The sequence below is a fragment of the Colobus angolensis genome, unplaced genomic scaffold (genome assembly GCF_000951035.1).
Source record: "Colobus angolensis palliatus isolate OR3802 unplaced genomic scaffold, Cang.pa_1.0 Scaffold24, whole genome shotgun sequence".
Taxonomy (NCBI): Eukaryota; Metazoa; Chordata; class Mammalia; order Primates; family Cercopithecidae; genus Colobus; species Colobus angolensis.
The window spans coordinates 5,389,982-5,408,009 of record NW_012115599.1 but is presented as its reverse complement, the minus strand read 5'-3'; the positions used below and the strand labels follow the sequence as shown (position 1 = coordinate 5,408,009).

General features: G+C 35.4%; 1 protein-coding gene across 1 annotated transcript in view; it reads left to right on the top strand.

Moving 5' to 3' along the window:
• APLF (aprataxin and PNKP like factor) overlaps positions 1-11,513 on the top strand; it is a 100,025-nt gene extending 88,512 nt beyond the window's left edge. Inside the window, exons 8-9 of the mRNA XM_011945515.1 lie at positions 1,821-1,867; positions 11,000-11,513. Of these exons, the coding sequence (XP_011800905.1) occupies positions 1,821-1,867; positions 11,000-11,202 (250 nt within the window). The 3' untranslated portion in view covers positions 11,203-11,513. The remainder of the gene's footprint in view (positions 1-1,820; positions 1,868-10,999) is intronic.
• Positions 11,514-18,028: the final 6,515 nt, after the last annotated feature.

The window sequence follows — 18,028 nt, the reverse complement described above, 5'->3', positions numbered from 1 at the left end:
AGGTTCACGCCATTCTCCTGCCTCAGCCTCCCGAGTAGCTGGGACTACAGGCGCCCGCCACTGCGCCCGGCTAGTTTTTTGTATTTTTTTTTGTTTTAGTAGAGACGGGGTTTCACCGTGTTAGCCAGGATGGTCTCTATCTCCTGACCTCGGGATCCGCCCGTCTCGGCCTCCCAAAGTGCTGGGATTACAGGCTTGAGCCACCGCACCCGGCCACAATATTTTTAAAGTATAATTTTTATTATGAAATATTTTAAACACACTGTACTTTTTTAAATGGTGAAAAAGAGCAGTTGGATACATTTTTTTACAGTAGACTCATAAAGGAATTTATAAGTGAAACATTTAATCACCTGATTATTTCAGAGATATTTTGAGAACGTAGTCCACAATTTTGCCTGGACGTCTGTCTTAATATGGTCATCACCCAAGTTGGAAAGCACAAACCCTGGGCATGAACTTCATCTCCTTAGGCTCACATTGCTCATCTGTCACCTGGAGGAGGCAGAGTATCTGCTCTGAGATCGTTCCTAGGACATATTTACATCCTATGACTCAGACTAGGTTCAGGGCTAGAGATCCACTTCCTGAGACTGGCCATTTTTCTCCATTGCAGTAGATGTGGAATTATAGGGTTGAATGGGAGGATTTATAGAAAAATTTAAAGTCATATTTTACCTGTTATATAATTTTTTAAAAATTGCCTTACTTGTCCTATGAAAAGATTTAAAAAATGAAGAACAAATGTTATTTCGCCTGAGAAAGGGAAGATTTAAGGCTTAACTTAGTTCCTATGCCCTGAAAGATATAAGGAGTATTTCCTGTCTTCACAGAAGATGTTCTTATTTTTCAGTGAAGAAAATGCTTGTTTAATGTCTACCTTGCTCCTGCCCCCAGACTCTGTCTCCTTAGGGGCAAGAATGTGTATCTGGTTAAATATTTTATCCTCAGTGCCTACTTAGAGCCAGAATATAGTGAAACATTCAGCCAATATTTGCTGAATGAACAAATGAACATTTGTCATGTAAAAATAATACCTCCTGACACAGGTATATTCAAAAGTTGTCACCTCAGCACATATCTGTTGTTAGTGTACCCCAGCTCTGCTTCGTCAGTTCCCTAAGAAAGGGGTACCAGACAGTTTGGTCATGATGAACCTGTTGCCTTGGATTTTACTGCTGGGACATTTGGAGAATGTCTTGTACATATAGGGTACCCAAACATTTGTTTAACAAAATAATAGAAGGGATCATAAGTACGTGTAATCAAAAATAGATCTTCAAACACTAATTTTTGTTTGACTTCAGAATATGTTATCTGAATTTATCAACAAAACTAACTTTTGTGTTTTTTTCATGACAAGTGATTGGTATTCTTTTGAAAGAATACGCTTTCTTTAGATTCAAGAAGAGCCTTAGAATTTTTTAATACTGTATGCACATACATACTTATATGCATATTTGATATTTGTGTCATGAGTCTTGGATTCTGTTTTATGTTTTAATATATGTGATACATGACAGTTTAGAAATATGATATATTTTGGAAATACATATTTTGTCTTTTCCATCTTTCTAGAGTATAAGTTCTTGAGGTAAGAACTTTGTCTTCTTCATCACTCTATCTTTGCATGTAGAAATGTGCCTGGCGTGGAGTAGGCATACAGGAAATATTGTAATTAAACAACAAATGCTTTTTCATAAGAGGTCTATTGGATCCTAAGTTTATTTGTAAGTTAGTCAGTGTTCTAGTTTAGTGTAAATAGTCATCAATTTTTAGTAATTGGAAGACTAGCTCTTATTTTTGCATTCTTCTTTCAGGAAGAATCCTCAGCACAAGATAGAATATAGACATAGTACGCTTCCAGGTAAGTAATTTTACTTCAGGAAATTCAAAATGAAACCTTTAAGTGGTTCTCCTATTAAACCTAGATAGTTTCCAGTTATTATGAAAATATTTTAAAATCTCTGCTTCTGTGAATTTGTTGAATTGCTGATTTTAATGATTTTTCTTAAAAAAAAAAAATCTGCAACCCTTTGATATAGCAAATGCTTTCCCCATTGTCCACAATATATATTTGCCTTATATCTCTTAGGATTCTTTTGTTTGCAAGTACCTGAAAACAAAATCTTAAACTGGCCTAAATGATAATTGACTTCTGTAACTAAAACATCCAGAGCTAGGGCTGGATTTATATAAGCTATATTGCTTTGGCTCATTAATAATGTCAATAGTGTCCCCTAGGACCCAAATGTTTTCCTTTATTCTGTCTTTAGAGGGGTCATTATCATCCGAAGGCTGGCTCCTCTTCCAGTGAGGGACTTTATGTATCCTCATTCAGCTGGGACGATAATCACCCGTAAAGAGCATAAACAACTTTGACCCTCATGATTCCTGGGAAAAATCAGAAAATTCACTTTTTATTACTAGATTAGATCACATTCTTAACCTTGATCCAATCACCATGGCCACTGATTAGTTTGTACCACTCCTAAAACCAGAGTGGAGTCACTTTCATCAGAACCAGAGCCATCTCCAATAAAAGCTAGAGCTTTGAGGAAGGGAGGAGGGGGGATAGACACCAGAGAAGCAACCATCAAATGTCCATCTGTCCTACTTACCTCAATCTGTTTTACCTTCTGTTTCTTATGCTTCTAAACTGTAACATTTTTCTTCTTTAATAAAATCTGACTTTTTCATATCATTCATATAATACAGAGGCTGATTCAGCACATAATATTTCTGCTCACAGAGTGAGAAAATAAAATGCATACTATCAAGGCTGTGCTCACTTGATTTATATGTGCATACAAACAACTGACTTGTAATCAAGTAAGTGATGAAAGTAAATGATTTCACTATACAGGAATTCCATTTGATGTTTCTTATTGAAACACACTTTAGTGCTTTAGTACTCCAGACATAAAAATATTTCCTTTATCTGAGCTAACATAGTATGGAGGTTACATGTTATATATTATACTTTCTTTACTGTGCTCGTATCTCATGATGTGGCAGTTATGGTAGTTTAAGTGTCTTCCTTTCTAGCAATAATGTAATTGTATTTGATTAAAAGTATATATTGTTCACAAATGGTAGCATTGTCCCATGCAAGAGCATTTGACACATTTATATAACTTTACAGAAATAGGAAATATTTACCTAAAAACTATGAATACACATCATATAGCATAGTTAAAAATATCTGAATTTTTGTTGAAAATTTCTTGAAATTATGGAAGTATTTTTTGAATGAAGAACATATTTTAAGACACTTAACTTTTTAAAGAAAAACTTGATTTTATTGAAAAGATCATTTTTAATAGAAGTATATATATTTTAAAGGAATAAGTTTAAGGCTATAGGTTTAGTCTTATATTTTTAATATACTTTCAAAAGTTGCTATGTGGCAATATAGTCAGAACATCTCTTACCCTACAAAATCTAAAAATTGGGGATTTTGAGTATTTCAAATATTAAATGTTGAGGTATCATTGTATTTTTCTGATTTAGAGATACCTAATAAAGAATTCTAACATACTTGTTTTTCTTGTATCCCAAATCATTAAGATTTAACAGTACCCCCAAATCTTAATCTCAGCTATGTATTGATTCATTTACTCACACATTCACGTATTTATTTGTTGAATGTCTTCCACGTGAAAAAAGCTACAGAGAGATGAGAACCAGCTCATAATTGTGGTTATGGGAACCAGCTCTGGCTCTCCTCACTTGCAGTGAGATGCTCTGAAGTCTCTGGGGAAAGAGAGGGAGTACTTTCTGCTGGGGATTATCAGGTAGACTTGATACGAGAATTTTAAGTAAAAGTTGGCCTTTAAGAGGGTAGGATTTCAATCACTTTTGTTTCTTTGCTGTGTAGGAGGTTGGTATAGGACATCACAGGCAAAGTGAATAATAGATCAATCAAGGACATCAAAGTAGAAGTGTTGTAGTTGGAGTTAGCAAGTGGATCATTTTAACTGATGTGGGAAGTCTCTATAGCTGCTTTGGATGTTGCTAAAAGGGTGTATTGAAGCTAGATTATGGAAACTCTCTACGGCCAGACCAAAGACATGGGCACTTTGGCACATAATGATGAGCCAGTATTTTACCAAAATCAAACTGGTAATAAACAGTTTGAATTAGAGAGGGGGAAGCCTGGAGATTAGTTAGGTAGAATAAAGGGCTAGAACTAGGGCAGCTATCATGAACATGGAAAGGTTGGACTGGATATAAGAGGGATTTTTGAAGGATGAATCAAGAGGATTTACCAACTAATCAGTTGACTATGACATGGGGATGAGGTAAATGAAGTCAGGATGACTCAGGATTATAGTACACATTATCAGGAGACTGGACAAGGCACACGATAGGGAATAGGGTGAACTAGGGAGTTTTGTTGTTTTTGCTTTCATTTAAACATGTTGAATTTGAGGTGGGGGTATCATAAGAACATATATAACAAGATAATGCAATTATTAATGTAGTGCCAGCATTAAAATAACTACATTAAACTGTTACTGTTTAATTTCTGATTTGTAATACCCCTAAAACACTTTCATCTATAGAGTGCTTCTATACATGTAACAGTTTATATAGTGCATTCTGTTTCTTGTAGGTTTGACTCTTGTCATTTGTTATGTTTCTTGTATATATAATTGGTTTAAAATTTTATTTAACTTTCCACACTTTTTCAGAGTGCTACAATGTTTGCACAAGTTATTGAATGCTAAAGTAACCAATGCCAGGAAGATTTTGTTTTATTCTTTTTTAGCTGCCTCACCTGTTGACAACATTTAAAGGAAATTATCATCAATATTTTATCTAATTATTGGGGTCCTCCTTTCTGGCCTCTATTATTATGTGATATGTATTATTCTAGGTGATTGATACCATTCATGACTGAAAATTTAGAATGGTCCCCTGATAGCTACTTTAATGTTTCTCTATGTCTACAATTGTATACATGTACGTGCTTATATATACTTTTTTATTCAGAAGGTAAAACTAAAAGATCTAGAAAGAAAGCTATTAAGGAGGCTTAGTGGGATTTACATGAAATTCTATAAACTGCTACTTAATGTGTAGAAAGCTAATGTACGGAATATGAGAAAGCCTGCTGCAATGGAATTATAAAAAGAAATGAACTTTATATATAATAAAGTAGATAAAAAATATACAAAAGCTAAAATATAAATACCAACTAGTTGCTTAGTGCATTTTTAAAAAATAGTCTTTAATAGTAAAATGAAGCATTATTAAAAATGGTTGTTCTTGTAAATATAGTAAATTTTCAGCTTTAGGAATATTGAGCCGAAATATTTATTTACTTAATAAAAATTAACATCCTAATTAGTCCTAAGATTTAATAGAAAATTAAAGAAAATAAAACATGGAGAATTATCAATGTTAAACTATTAATCTGCCGTGGAGCGCCTGTCATCTTAGACCTAACACCAAAAAACTAGTGGTAAAAATCTGCAGTTTGGCTGGGTGCAGTAGCTCATGCCTATAATCCCAGCACTTTGTGAGGCCAAGGCAGGAGGATCGCTTGAACCTAGCAGTTCACTACCAGCCTGGGCAACAGAGTGAGACCACATCTCTACAAAAAATAAAAAAAATTAACCGTTGTGGTTATGGGCACACCTGTGGTCCCAGCTACTTGGGAGACTGAGGTGGGAGTATCGCTTGAGCCCAGGATGTCAAAAATGCAGTGAGTCATGATTGTGGCACTGCACTCTATCCTGGGCAACACAGCAACACCCTGTCTCAACAAAACACTGCAATTTGAAAAGATTTTTCTCCATGCAAAATCAACATTTCTTGCGGCATGTGTGTCACACAGTATGCTCTTCAATAGTTTGAAGATTTAGTTCTTGAGATAAGAATTAATGGTGAAATTTTAAATTGTAAAAGAAATATTAGACAAAAATGTGTAATTGTCATTCTCATATTATAAATTCCTCTGCATATAAAAAATCAGAAATTACCATATTCTAATTCCGTATAGTAAATAATGTGTTGTTTTAAATATGTTAAAGATTTTATTATTTTTTCTAAAAGTTATTTTTCATAATGGTAGTTCAGCATTACCCATCAGTGTTTACAAACCAGTGACGGTGTATTTCGCCACTTCTGGCTTTAAGTAGTGAAGCTGTCAATCCCTATCCACATTTCATTTTACTTCACTGATTTGTAGAGAAAATGAAGGTTCCTATTTGGGCCTTAAAATTAGAACTCTGGAGTTAGAAATATCTTTGTGATCATTTAATCGAATGATTTGCAGTTTAAAAAGTAATTTCTGGCCAGGCGCAGTGGCTCACACCTGTAATCCTAGCACTTTGGGGGGCTGAGGCGGGTAGATCACCTGAGGTCAGGAGTTTGAGACCAGCCTGACCAAAATGGTGAAACCCCGTCTCTACTAAAAATACAAAAATTAGCTGGGCATGGTGGCGGGCCTCTGTAATCCCAGCTACTTAGGTGGCTGAGGCAGGAGAATTGCTTGAACCTGGGAGACAGAGGTTGCAGTGAGCCGAGATTGTGCACTCCAGCCTGGGCAACAAAGCGAGACCTTGTCTCAAAAAAAAAAAAAAAAAGTAATTTCCAGTAGGTTAAGTCACTTGTTCATTGTCATGAGCTTGTTTATAACACAGATAGTTGGACTTCTAACCCCTGGTCTAGTCCTCTTTCTCTTAAACTATGCTATTTTAAAGAGTCTTTTTGTTGGGTAAGAAGTGAATGCACATGATCACATAACATGTGCTAATGATCTCTCAACAAACAGTTTCCTTTCAGATTCAGAAATCACTTAACAGCTTTAAAAGAAAAACAGATAAAAAGCCGGAACAACTTCTGGTTCTTATAGACAATCAAATGAGATCAGAGGTAACTAGCAGGAAGAAATTTGTAAGCATTCTAGGCAAAAATAGAGAAAAGACTTATTTCTTTCAAGTTTACCTTAACTTAGAAGTGTTAACCCAAATTAAAAAAAAAAAAGCTTTCTAAGATAAATTTACTTGGAAATATTGTAATGAGAATACGTGTGTCATTGTAAAAATCAGTATTCGGAGTATTTTCCAGGTAAGTAAAGTTTAATTTTTTTTTTTTTGGCCCAGTTACACTGAAAGGCAGAATTGGATATTTCTCTAAAAACACCTTCAGATTCTACTAGCAATTTTTAAAAAAGGAAAGTCATCTGGGTAGCATTTGTTTTATATAATATTTAAAGTTATTAATTGAATTTTCCACAATATAATCTATTAAATGGTCCCTCAAAGATAATCACATATCAGCATTTACAACCCTGTTATGAAGGATCTGTGTGACACCACTAACAAAGGACACAGTGCTGAATTCTAGAGCTGACTTTGTGCTCATGTCATGACTTGGCTCTTCAGGTGTCTTCACTTAAAGTATAAAGTACCTGTTCATATGAGTTAAGGTGGATTAAATTTGACAACTAGCTACGTTGAATTCTGTTACAGATGGTTTTGTTAGATTCTGGACTTCTTGTTAAAAGAACATTAATGTGTAAAGGTAAACATAAAATGTAAGTGATGATAGATAGGAGCTTTTTTTTGAGTAAACAAACAAAATTATTCCGATTAATGTGGCCTTACTGCCTTAACAAATGGGGCTTCTTAATAAGTTGCTAAATATTTCCAGGGTTCACTGAGGCTTCATTTAGCAGAATTAAGGTCTTTTACATAATTCATTATATTGACTGGCAGGCTAGTGATCAAAAGTGTAGGCTAAAATAAGAAGGGTTTCTGTAAAACTAAAGATGTTCAGTAGTTGATTTGCAAATGGTTCACTTATTCATATTGATACATTCAACAAATATATTTATTAAGTGCTCCCACATGTTAAGCACTGTTGTCTGAGCTAAGGACACAATAGAAACAAAGCCCTGCTCTTGCAGAATTGTACACAGATGGGCAGTGCACACATAAGCAATTATTTGATGTCATGTGTTGATAATTAGAAGAAAAATAAACTGTGTAGGAGGACAGAATAGCAAGGGTGTGTATATGGTATGGGGAGTGCCATGTCAGATAGGATGGTAAAAGAAGCACTCTGATAATTTGACATTAGAGCCAAAGCTTGGAGGAGGGAGCAAGCCAGGTGATTATCTAAGGAAGAATATGCCAGGCATTAGGAATCATCAGTTTAAAATCCCTGGTGATGACCATGTTTGTACTGTAGGAATAGCAAAGAGCAAATACAATTGGAACAGTGCGAGTAAACAGAATGGCATAGGATGAGATCTGAAAACTACTAGTGGGCTAGTTGAGTACAGTCTTCAAAGCTGAGACGTGTAAATAAAGACTTTAGATTTTATTTAGAGTGAGACAGCTATTGGAAGGTTTTCTGACTTTTTTTGTGTGAAGAATAGACTAGAATGGAAGCAAGGGAGACAGTTAGGAGGATATTGTATCCAGGAATAAGGTGGTAGGACTGGGGCCAGGGCATTAGAGTGGATGTAATGAGAAGTGGTGGATTTACTTTGCAGGTAAAGCTAACAGGATCTCTTGAGGTATTACATGTTGGGTTCCGGTAAGGGATATTCAAGGATGACTACAAGATTTCTTGCTAAAACAACTAGATGGTTGGATGATTAGAGAAGTCATATATTCAAGACCGATAAATAGAATGACCAGATCTGGGTGAAGCAACTAAAGAGTTATGTTCTGGAAATGCTATATTCCAGGTGCCTCTAAGTCATCCAAGTACAGATAATGCTTAGGTATCCAGATAAATGAGTCTGGAATTCAGGGCAGTAGATCAGGGCTTAAGATGTGAATTTGGGAATTTAGGACATAAGACTGGATGAAATCATCTAAGGTGTGAGTTAGAGAAGAAGTTCCAGCTCTAAAAAGTTAGAGATTAGGATGATGAGGAAAATCCAGCAAAGAAAACTGAGAAGGAGCAGCCAATGAAGTGAGCAGAGAACCTGGAGTTGTTTCAGCTTTGTATCTGTTTTTCTTGAAAAGCTGCTAAGTGATTTCTGAATCTGAAAGGAAACTGTTTATTGAGATATCATTAGGACATGTTATGTGATAATGTGCATTCACATCTTAGAAAAGAAAATTATGTGTATAAGGTACTTCCAAGAGGAAAACTGACAAAAATAGAGATATTGATGTTCTTTCCTTCTCACTCCCTTTCCCAACTGCAAACTGCCTTCCAATTTTTAAAAAATGCATGTTATTATTTTAAAAATATGGGTAACTGAGATTAGACATAAAACATGCCCTCCAGATGTTTACAGGAGCTGTGTATACAGATAAATGTAATGCAAGATTTTTCTTAAGGAACTGGTGAGCTTCCTACTATAATGAGAATTGTGCAAGTTATTATATTGCCTTGTTAGCCGTGGCTACCAAGAATCTTGGGGATAAATTTGATGCTCTGTTTTTAGCAATTGTGTTAAAAATTGAGATTATCATATGTGTATTCTGCTTTTTATGTTTTTGATTTCTACCTTTATTAGCATTTTATTATTATAAACTGTCTCAAATCCTTTCTGGAATGAGTACTGATATTAAGAAAAATATAAATGTGGCCTGGCATGGTGGCTCAAGCCTGTAATCCCAGCACTTTGGGAGGCCGAGACGGGTGGATCATGAGGTCAGGAGATTGAGACCATCCTGGCTAACACGGTGAAATCCCGTCTCTACTAAAAATACAAAAACTAGCCGGGCGATGTGGTGGGTGCCTGTAGTCCCAGCTACTCGGGAGGCTGAGGCAGGAGAATGGCGTAAACCGGGGAGGCAGAGCTTGCAGTGAGCTGAGATCCAGCCACTGCACTCCAGCCTGGGTGACAGAGCAAGACTCCATCTCAAGAAAAAAAGAAAAAAGAGAAATACAAGCGTATTGGGCTCTAAGGGTTAAAAGGACAGATATATTACTTCCTTTGTCATTTTTCCCAATTCATTGACTTTGTTTTTAAAATTATAACTGTATGTTGCATGTGAACATTTTAGAAAGATATTAACCAAAGTATATACTAAATTACAGACATTAATATTTTTAACCTATACATTTGCTGTTCATCAGGGACTGTCCTCTGCCATTCAGATTTCTAGATACAGTCTTCTTAATTGTTTCTTGAATGTTCCACACTGTCCTAGAGTCTTTCACTGCTTTATTTTAAAGCAACTCTGTAGCTCACTGTGGAAGGAGTAGGATGAGGGAAGAAATGAATTTGGAGACAGAATAATTCTAGTATTATAATATTACTTAGAAATCTGTAAATTATAATGTCTGTTGTGATGGCAATCCTAGTCTTATTAATATCTTAGATCTATAAAACTAAACTTTCCAAAGTATCTAAGCTAATGCCCTGATGTGTCAATAAGCTTTTGCTAGGTTTGCTGTAATAACAAACATTTCTAAATTTCAGTGCCTTATAACAATAAATACACTTATTTCAGTGTATTTCTCCTTATTGCAGCTGTGAATTGGCTATGGCCCTGTGCCATGTGTATTCTCATCCTGGAATCCAGACTGAGGGATCAGCCTCTATCTGGGACATGCTATTCTTGTGGCAGAGGGGAAATGGCAATAGCAGAACCAGAGAAAGAGTCTTAAAGCATCCTTTTGGAAGTGACACACACTATTTCCACTCACATTTCTTTGGGCAATCCCTGAGAAGTGAGGAAGTATAATCATATCACAGGAAGGGGCAGTGAATAACTAGGACAAAGATACATTCTACCACATGGGAAGATGGGATGTTGTGAATGTGATTATGAGATTAAGGAACCATTATTATTAATCTCATGGGCCATTTTAGTTTCAGGAACCTCATGGTAGGAAAAGTTAGAATAATAAATAACAAGCATCATTTTAGTGCCCTTTCCAGAAATTTGTAGTGGTAAGCTATGCATTAATAAAATTAATTCTCTGGATGCAGAAAGACATTTTATAGGTAGATGTCTGTCATCCCAGGTTGAGTGGTGATTGATGTGTTGTGTACCAATCTTCTGTTTTTCAGTGAGAAATGTTTTAGATGAAGATAACGATAATGTTGGGCAACCCAGTGAGTATGACCTGAACGACAGCTTTCTAGATGATGAGGAAGAAGACTATGAGCCAACAGATGAAGATTCTGACTGGGAACCAGGAAAGGAAGATGAAGAGAAGGAAGACGTGGAAGAGCTTTTGAAAGAAGCAAAAAAGTTTATGAAAAGAAAGTAGTAACTAACTTCTGTAGTCATATGTGCCTTACATTTGCTTTTTCTTTGTGGGAAAACATTTATGAACTAAGGAGGTACTTAAGTGACAGTTATTTCCTTCTTTTGATAGTTAATGACTTCTACTACTGACTCTTTACAAATGAGACATTGGAAACGTCAGCCTTCAGTATAATAGATGGAATTTTTTGTTGCCTTGCCTTTTCTTTCCTACTTAAAGCATCTGGAAATAGGAAGACAGAGAAGGTAGAGTAAAAATGGATATTTTTTATGTACTTTGTATATTGGTAATAAAAAGTGAAAGCCATAGGTTGCGCAAAACTTTGGTCTTTGTAAATTTTTTTCCAAAGATTATCTTTATGGAGTACTCTGCAAGTATAACCAGGCAAATTACATGAAAACATGCCTCTTTTCATTGTTACTGAAGTAATTCTGTAAGCAGAACCAGGATTTTAAAAATGCAGCCATTACATAATGGCTGTTTTTTTCTAGTACCTTAGATGTGAGCTTTGCAATTTCACTTACTACTTTTGTCCTTCAAAACTTGGGAAGATTGGTTCCAAATGGATACTGAAAATAGATTCAACTAGGCTGTAGAAGAGAAATGTTCACCATGCAGGGAATGTTATTTTGTGTTCCACATCTGCAATTTACTGTACGTTTGAATTTAAAAGTAAAAAAACTCAAAGAATTTGACCTTTTTTTTCAAACTAAAGTCCTACCTGATTATTTTAACTCTCAATGTGCTGTCTTTATATTAAGAATAGAGAAATGACATAGCTTTCTCAAATGGCATGAATTTTGCCTTAGTTTTTTTGACCTCTGATGAAAGTAGCAAGTTGTTTACCAGTTGAAAGTTCAAGATTCTGGCCTCCCATATCAAGAAGAAACCACTTATTCTTCAGTTTCATGACATATCTTTCTGTATTTCTGTTCTAAAACTACTTTAAGCCCTATAATGCTCTTCATTTTAAGTGACTTTGAATTGTTAAAATGTAGTTTAGAATCTTTAATAACAGTTGGGTTGCGTACACAGAGCAGGAGATATTTATTGAAATACTAAATCACTAAGCCAAAAGAGTCTTTGTTAAATACTAATATTTTCTACTCTAAAGGAACCTAAAAATTTATATTTTAAAAGGCAAAACATATTTGTAATATTATTTCTCAGTGCTTTTAAATATATCTCCCAGCAATTGTATAATATTTAATATTTACTTAAACTGGAATAACAATAAGATAAACATTTCTCTAGACTATTACCTATTATTCTGATTTTATTTCTTATTGTTATTTGGGAACTATTTTTCCCCTTATAATGTCCCTTTAACCTTGGTAGTATAACAAGTCTATGAATGTTAATATTTAACTTATTTTCATCCCTGTCACTAACTTAATCCTTGAAGTGTTACTTAATCTACTCCTAGGTATATACCCAAAGGAATTGAAAACATTTCCATATAAAAACTGCACACAATGTCGATAGAAGCATTATTCTGAAAAGTCTATTAAAATATTCCTTCCTTTTCAACTACATATCTGTGTAAGGCCTGGTTTTCTCCATGTAATTCAAGCAAAACAACATATGAGAGTAGACATAGGAATCTACCTGTCTTCTAGAGAAGATAGACATTAAAGAGATTTGCAGAAATTTAAAACAATGCCATTCATCTCACTAAATTCTTTAAAATACACAATTTTTAAATAAAATATATGTTTGTGTTAGTGTGTAATGGGTTTACTCTTCTTTTTAAGTGAGTTACTAAATATTTTTAAAATTTCTCAATTATAATCTCCCGTATGGTAACTATCTACAAATACGACCCTCATAAACAAAAGCTTTTTGGGTTTCTCAGTAATTTTTGAGAGTGAAAAGAGTCCTGAGGCTGAAAATTTTGAGAACCACTCCAGTAGGTCACTGTACCATTCAGTTGGACTAGTTATGCTAGGGTAACTCCAAAATCTCAGTGCCTTAACACAAGGAATGTTTTCTTATGCCACGATTTTCTGTGTTGGGTGACCCTCTAGGGCACTGTCTTCCAGGTAGCAACTCAGCATTCCAGCATTTTAGAGTCTCTGCCTTCCTGTAGTTGTGTCATCTGGATCATGAGACCTTCTTAATCATGACTGCAATGGGAATACAGAAAGTAGAGGGTTATAGTGTAATTAAAGGCTTCAAGCTGAAGAGACATCACTCCTCTTTGCAGCCCTTTGGCCAGAAGTAGTTACATGGCTTTATCCACTAGAAGGGGCATGGAAAGTACAGTCTTATGGATGTCCAGAAAAGATGAGAAACAGAGTGAACACTAGTAATGTCTACCACAGTCGCCAAAGGAGTAAGTGGTAAAAGAGAGTTGAGGACAAGATCTTGAGTGTGTCTAAGGGATAGGAAGATAAATAAAAAGATTCTTCAGAGGAATTAGAACAAGAGGAATGTTAGGAACTTTCTGTGTCACAGGAGCTGAAAGTAGAATGAATATTAAGAAGGAAGAAGTAGTCAATATTGTCAGTTGCTATAGAATGGTTACACGCCTAAGAACTGAGATTAGATTTAGCTTCCTACTTCACCGAGATAATTGAAGCTATTCGATGAGAACTTTTACAAACTCTCACTGGCATCTACCCACCTACCAGCTATTCTCAAATTCTTTATCTTCTCCCCCGGTATTATAGATAAATTGTTTATTATTTTATTTAAAACCATTTCCCTAGATCCAGGCATCTCTTACGTGCTTAAGAACATTACACTGGTAATTCCTCCCCCCCCTCCCATCTCATCAGTTTTTTCCTATGTACTGATTCATTCCCATCACCATGTAAACTTAATGGTATTTCTTCCATCTTAAAGAAAAAACAAAAAACTTCCTTAATTCACTCCCCCCAACAGCTTTACTACCCTATTTATTGTCTCCCCTTAACAGCAAAATTCCTCAAAAGTGTTGTCTATACTCGCTGTCACCAGTGCCTGTCCTTTAAGTCCTTCAAATTGTAACAGAAAAACATCAAAAGAACTAACATAACTAATTCCATTTTCATTTAAGGGGCCTTTACCCATTGCTACACATAGGCTGGGATTTCAGAGCACTGACATTAAATGTAAAAACAGGAATCATGTAGTTTTTGAAACTAATTCTGGGATTATATATGTAAACAACTATATTTTATTAAAGATTTATAGGTGTATGGTGACCTGAAAGCACAAAGAAGTTCCCAACCCCCTTGGACCCTTGCTGGTGCCCAGATATTTGTACTCATTGGTCACCTCTTGGTCCCAACCCCCTCCTCTTCCTTTTGCCCTTAACATAAAAACAGCCTGAAATTTGTTCTGATTTAAGATGGTACTTTAGGACGTTAGTCTGCCATATTCTCAGTTTACTGCCTTTCCAAAATTAAGTTGCTTTCCTTGCTCCATCTTCTTGTCTCCCTACTTATTGGCTGTTGTGCGGTGAGCAGGATGAGTTTCAACTTGGTTACCAAATCAAGCCTTTCCTACCACCTTTCCATTGAAACTGCTTTTGTCAGGTGCATCAGTGATTTCCACTCTCCTGAATCCTATGGTCATTTCTTAGCCCTCTTCCTTCTCAACCTTTCCTCAGCATTTGAAACAAGCAAGATGTCAGGGTGTTCAGGAAGAAATGGTGGAGAAGAAATAAATATATTGATTGCAATCACTCCAGGGAAGTTTAGAGATGATAAAATCAGTAGAGGTTTGTTTTGTGTGGCATTGTTTTTATGGTGGGAGCATAGAGCATGTTTTACAGGCAGAAAGAAGGAATCTGTAGAGAGAGATTACAATGTTGTGAAAGTTAAGGAATAGGTACTTGTACTTCTGTTAGCATTTTTGTATTAGTTAAATTTATTAATACAGTGATCCTTAACCTAGCTGTGCATCAGAATCCCCTGTGAAGTTCTTTAAAAAAAATATAGGTACTGGGTTCCCTGAGAGACCAACTGAGTCAGAATCTCTCAGATGGGGCACTAGTATTAGTACTAAAATATGCACCCATACACACACATGCGTGCAAGCACACACACACACATACACTCTGTTTCATGGATTAGATGCTGTTGAAGGACAGCTTTGGAAAGCGGGCAGTATAAGCCCACTTCTATATATCTCTAGTGAGCAGTTCAGTCCAGCCCCAACAATGAAATCAAGCAGAGTTTGCGACACCTCAAAAGAAAATTAATCATTCTGAAGTTTGAGATTAATCTGTGAGATTTTCATTTTTCATAAAGCATAAAAGATGGAAAGTCAAGAATAGAATTAGCCAATACTCTTCGAAACCATAAAATTATACACACAGTGATTCCATCAGTGACACACATTATTCTTGAGATTTTAACCTTCATTAGCTGTGAGTTTAGCAGCTCACATTGGTGCTAACTACACTGTCAGGAAACTTCCTTGTATGTGCCATGGTTGTCATTTTGTCTGTGGAGCCCACAGTGGAAACTTCCTATGGTGTAATGAAATTAGAAACAAACAACCAAAGGACAGGAAATATAAATCTAATGGATGTGACATTTTGATCCATCCTTCTGAATAGATTAAAATCATACCTCTGGAAAAAAAGGCATCAGGTTGAACTTGTAAACTGTTTAAAAATAAGCAACAATCAGAGTATTATGTTACTATTATGTAGCAAGTAATATATTTGAAGAAAAATAATATTGTCTTACATGTATATATTAGAAAAAAGACTAATAATAAATCAACTAAGTATTTTAGAGCTAGACAAAAGCAGAGCATCACAATTAGCAAGGATAGGACAGAATTTGTAAAGTAAAATCTCGAGATAAAAGACTAAAAAAAGAAAACCCAACAGACTTGATCAATAAGACAAAAAATAGAGACAACTCTTAGCAAAAAAAAAAAAAAGACAAATATTAAAAATAAAAAGCGTTAGAACTACAAAAAGGGATGTTTTAAAATTTTGTAAGGGAGTATGTACAACTTCATGTCAATTTATAAATTTAGATGAATATATGACTTTCTAAAAAAATAACTTTCCAAAGTATACTTTATAAAACATTAAAAAGGGTGAACAGATTAACAGCCACAGAGGAAATGGAAAGTATTCACATTTCCTAGGATAGTACTAAACATTGGGAATTACAAATGAATTATATAAAACTTTTATTCAGCAAACAATTTCTCTGTTACAAGAATTACTATAGAATATGGAAAAACATGGAAACTTTCCAATTCTTTGAATTAGCCAAAGAAAACTTAAAAGTAACCTCAATATGAACATGGATATTAAAATCATAAATAACTACTCAATTGACTTTAACAATGCACTAAGGTATCCTGACCTAGAAGGGTTTCTGTTGAGAGTGTAAGGGTAGTTCAGTGTCAATAAATCTATTACTGCAATTCATCACATCAGCAAATTAAAGGAATGACTTATGATCTCATGAAAGGCCAAGAAAGGTATTGATAATTCTGTATTGTTCACCTTCAAAACACAAACTAATAAAAAGAAAACTCATGGTAAGATAGGAGTAGAGTGAAATTGTTTTGACTTGATGAGTACCTTTCAGAAATCCACAGTAAGCTTCTAAGCTCACAGGGAAAGATTAGAAGTGTTCCCAGTGATGTCTGACACAAGACAAAGATGTCCACTATCACCTCTACTCTTTTGTTTTCTTCTGAAATCCTTAAGAAATTATGTATTGAATAGGGAAAAAAAAAAAAAAAAAAAGACCCTGGTACTATGCATAACATGTTTAACTAAGAAACACAAGAATATCAACTGAAAAATTATTAAAACAAGATTTTTAAAAAAAAAATTGGCTAAATACAAGGTCACCCCAAATTAAGTTTCCCTATATATCAGCAATAAACGGTCAGAAAAATGTAAAGAATAAAGATCTTATATAGACGATCCACAACCCAAAATGCCTAGTAATAACCCTAACAGAATTGTGTTACCGGTGGAGGGTGTCCAGGTTCTTGGCATTTTGAACAAAGAACTGAACAAAATACACAAACAAAGCAAGAAAAGAATGAAGCAACAAAAGCAGAGGTTAGTTGAAAACGAAAGTACACTCCACAGTGTGGGAGCTGGCTGAGCAGCAGGCTCAAAGACCCTAGATACAGAGTCTTCTCCTGTCCAAATACCCCCTAGAGGTTTCCCATTGGTCACTTGGTGTTCACCTCATGCAAATGAAATGGTGGCCTGCAATCAGTCTGATTGGTTGTGAAAAGCAACCAACCAATCAGAGGCTGAAGTAAAGTTACAAATGTCACACTCCTATGCGAATTCCTATGCAAACACTGGTTGCTTCCTGCAACCAATCAGAGGCTAAAGTGAAGTTAAAAAGTTGCATGTCTATGCAAACAAAGACTTGGCCAGCAATCAGTCTGACTGGTTGTGAACAGCAGGCCTCAGTCTGATTGGTTGCAGACAGCAACTAATCAGAAGCTGAAGTGAAGTTACAAAGTTACACTTCTATGCAAACCAATCAGAGATACTTTCTGCAATGAATCAGAGATACTTTCAATTTTCCATCTGCTGCCAGAAAAGGTGGGGGTTTGCAAAGGGAGTAGCCTCTGGTCCTTTTGTTACTTAGGCATGGAAAGTTAGGGTTTTCCTTTTGATTTAGTTCTAGGAAGTCAGTGTGAATTGGCCTTAGGTTCCCTGCCTCCAGACCCTATTCCCCTGCCTCAATTGCACAAGACCTACACAATTAAAACATTAAAACTTTAAGGGACATGAGGGCCTGACACAAATGGAGATGCACACACCATATTTCTAGATAGAAAAATGCAATGTTGAAAGATACAAATTCTCCCCAAATTATAAATTTCGTGCAGTGTCACT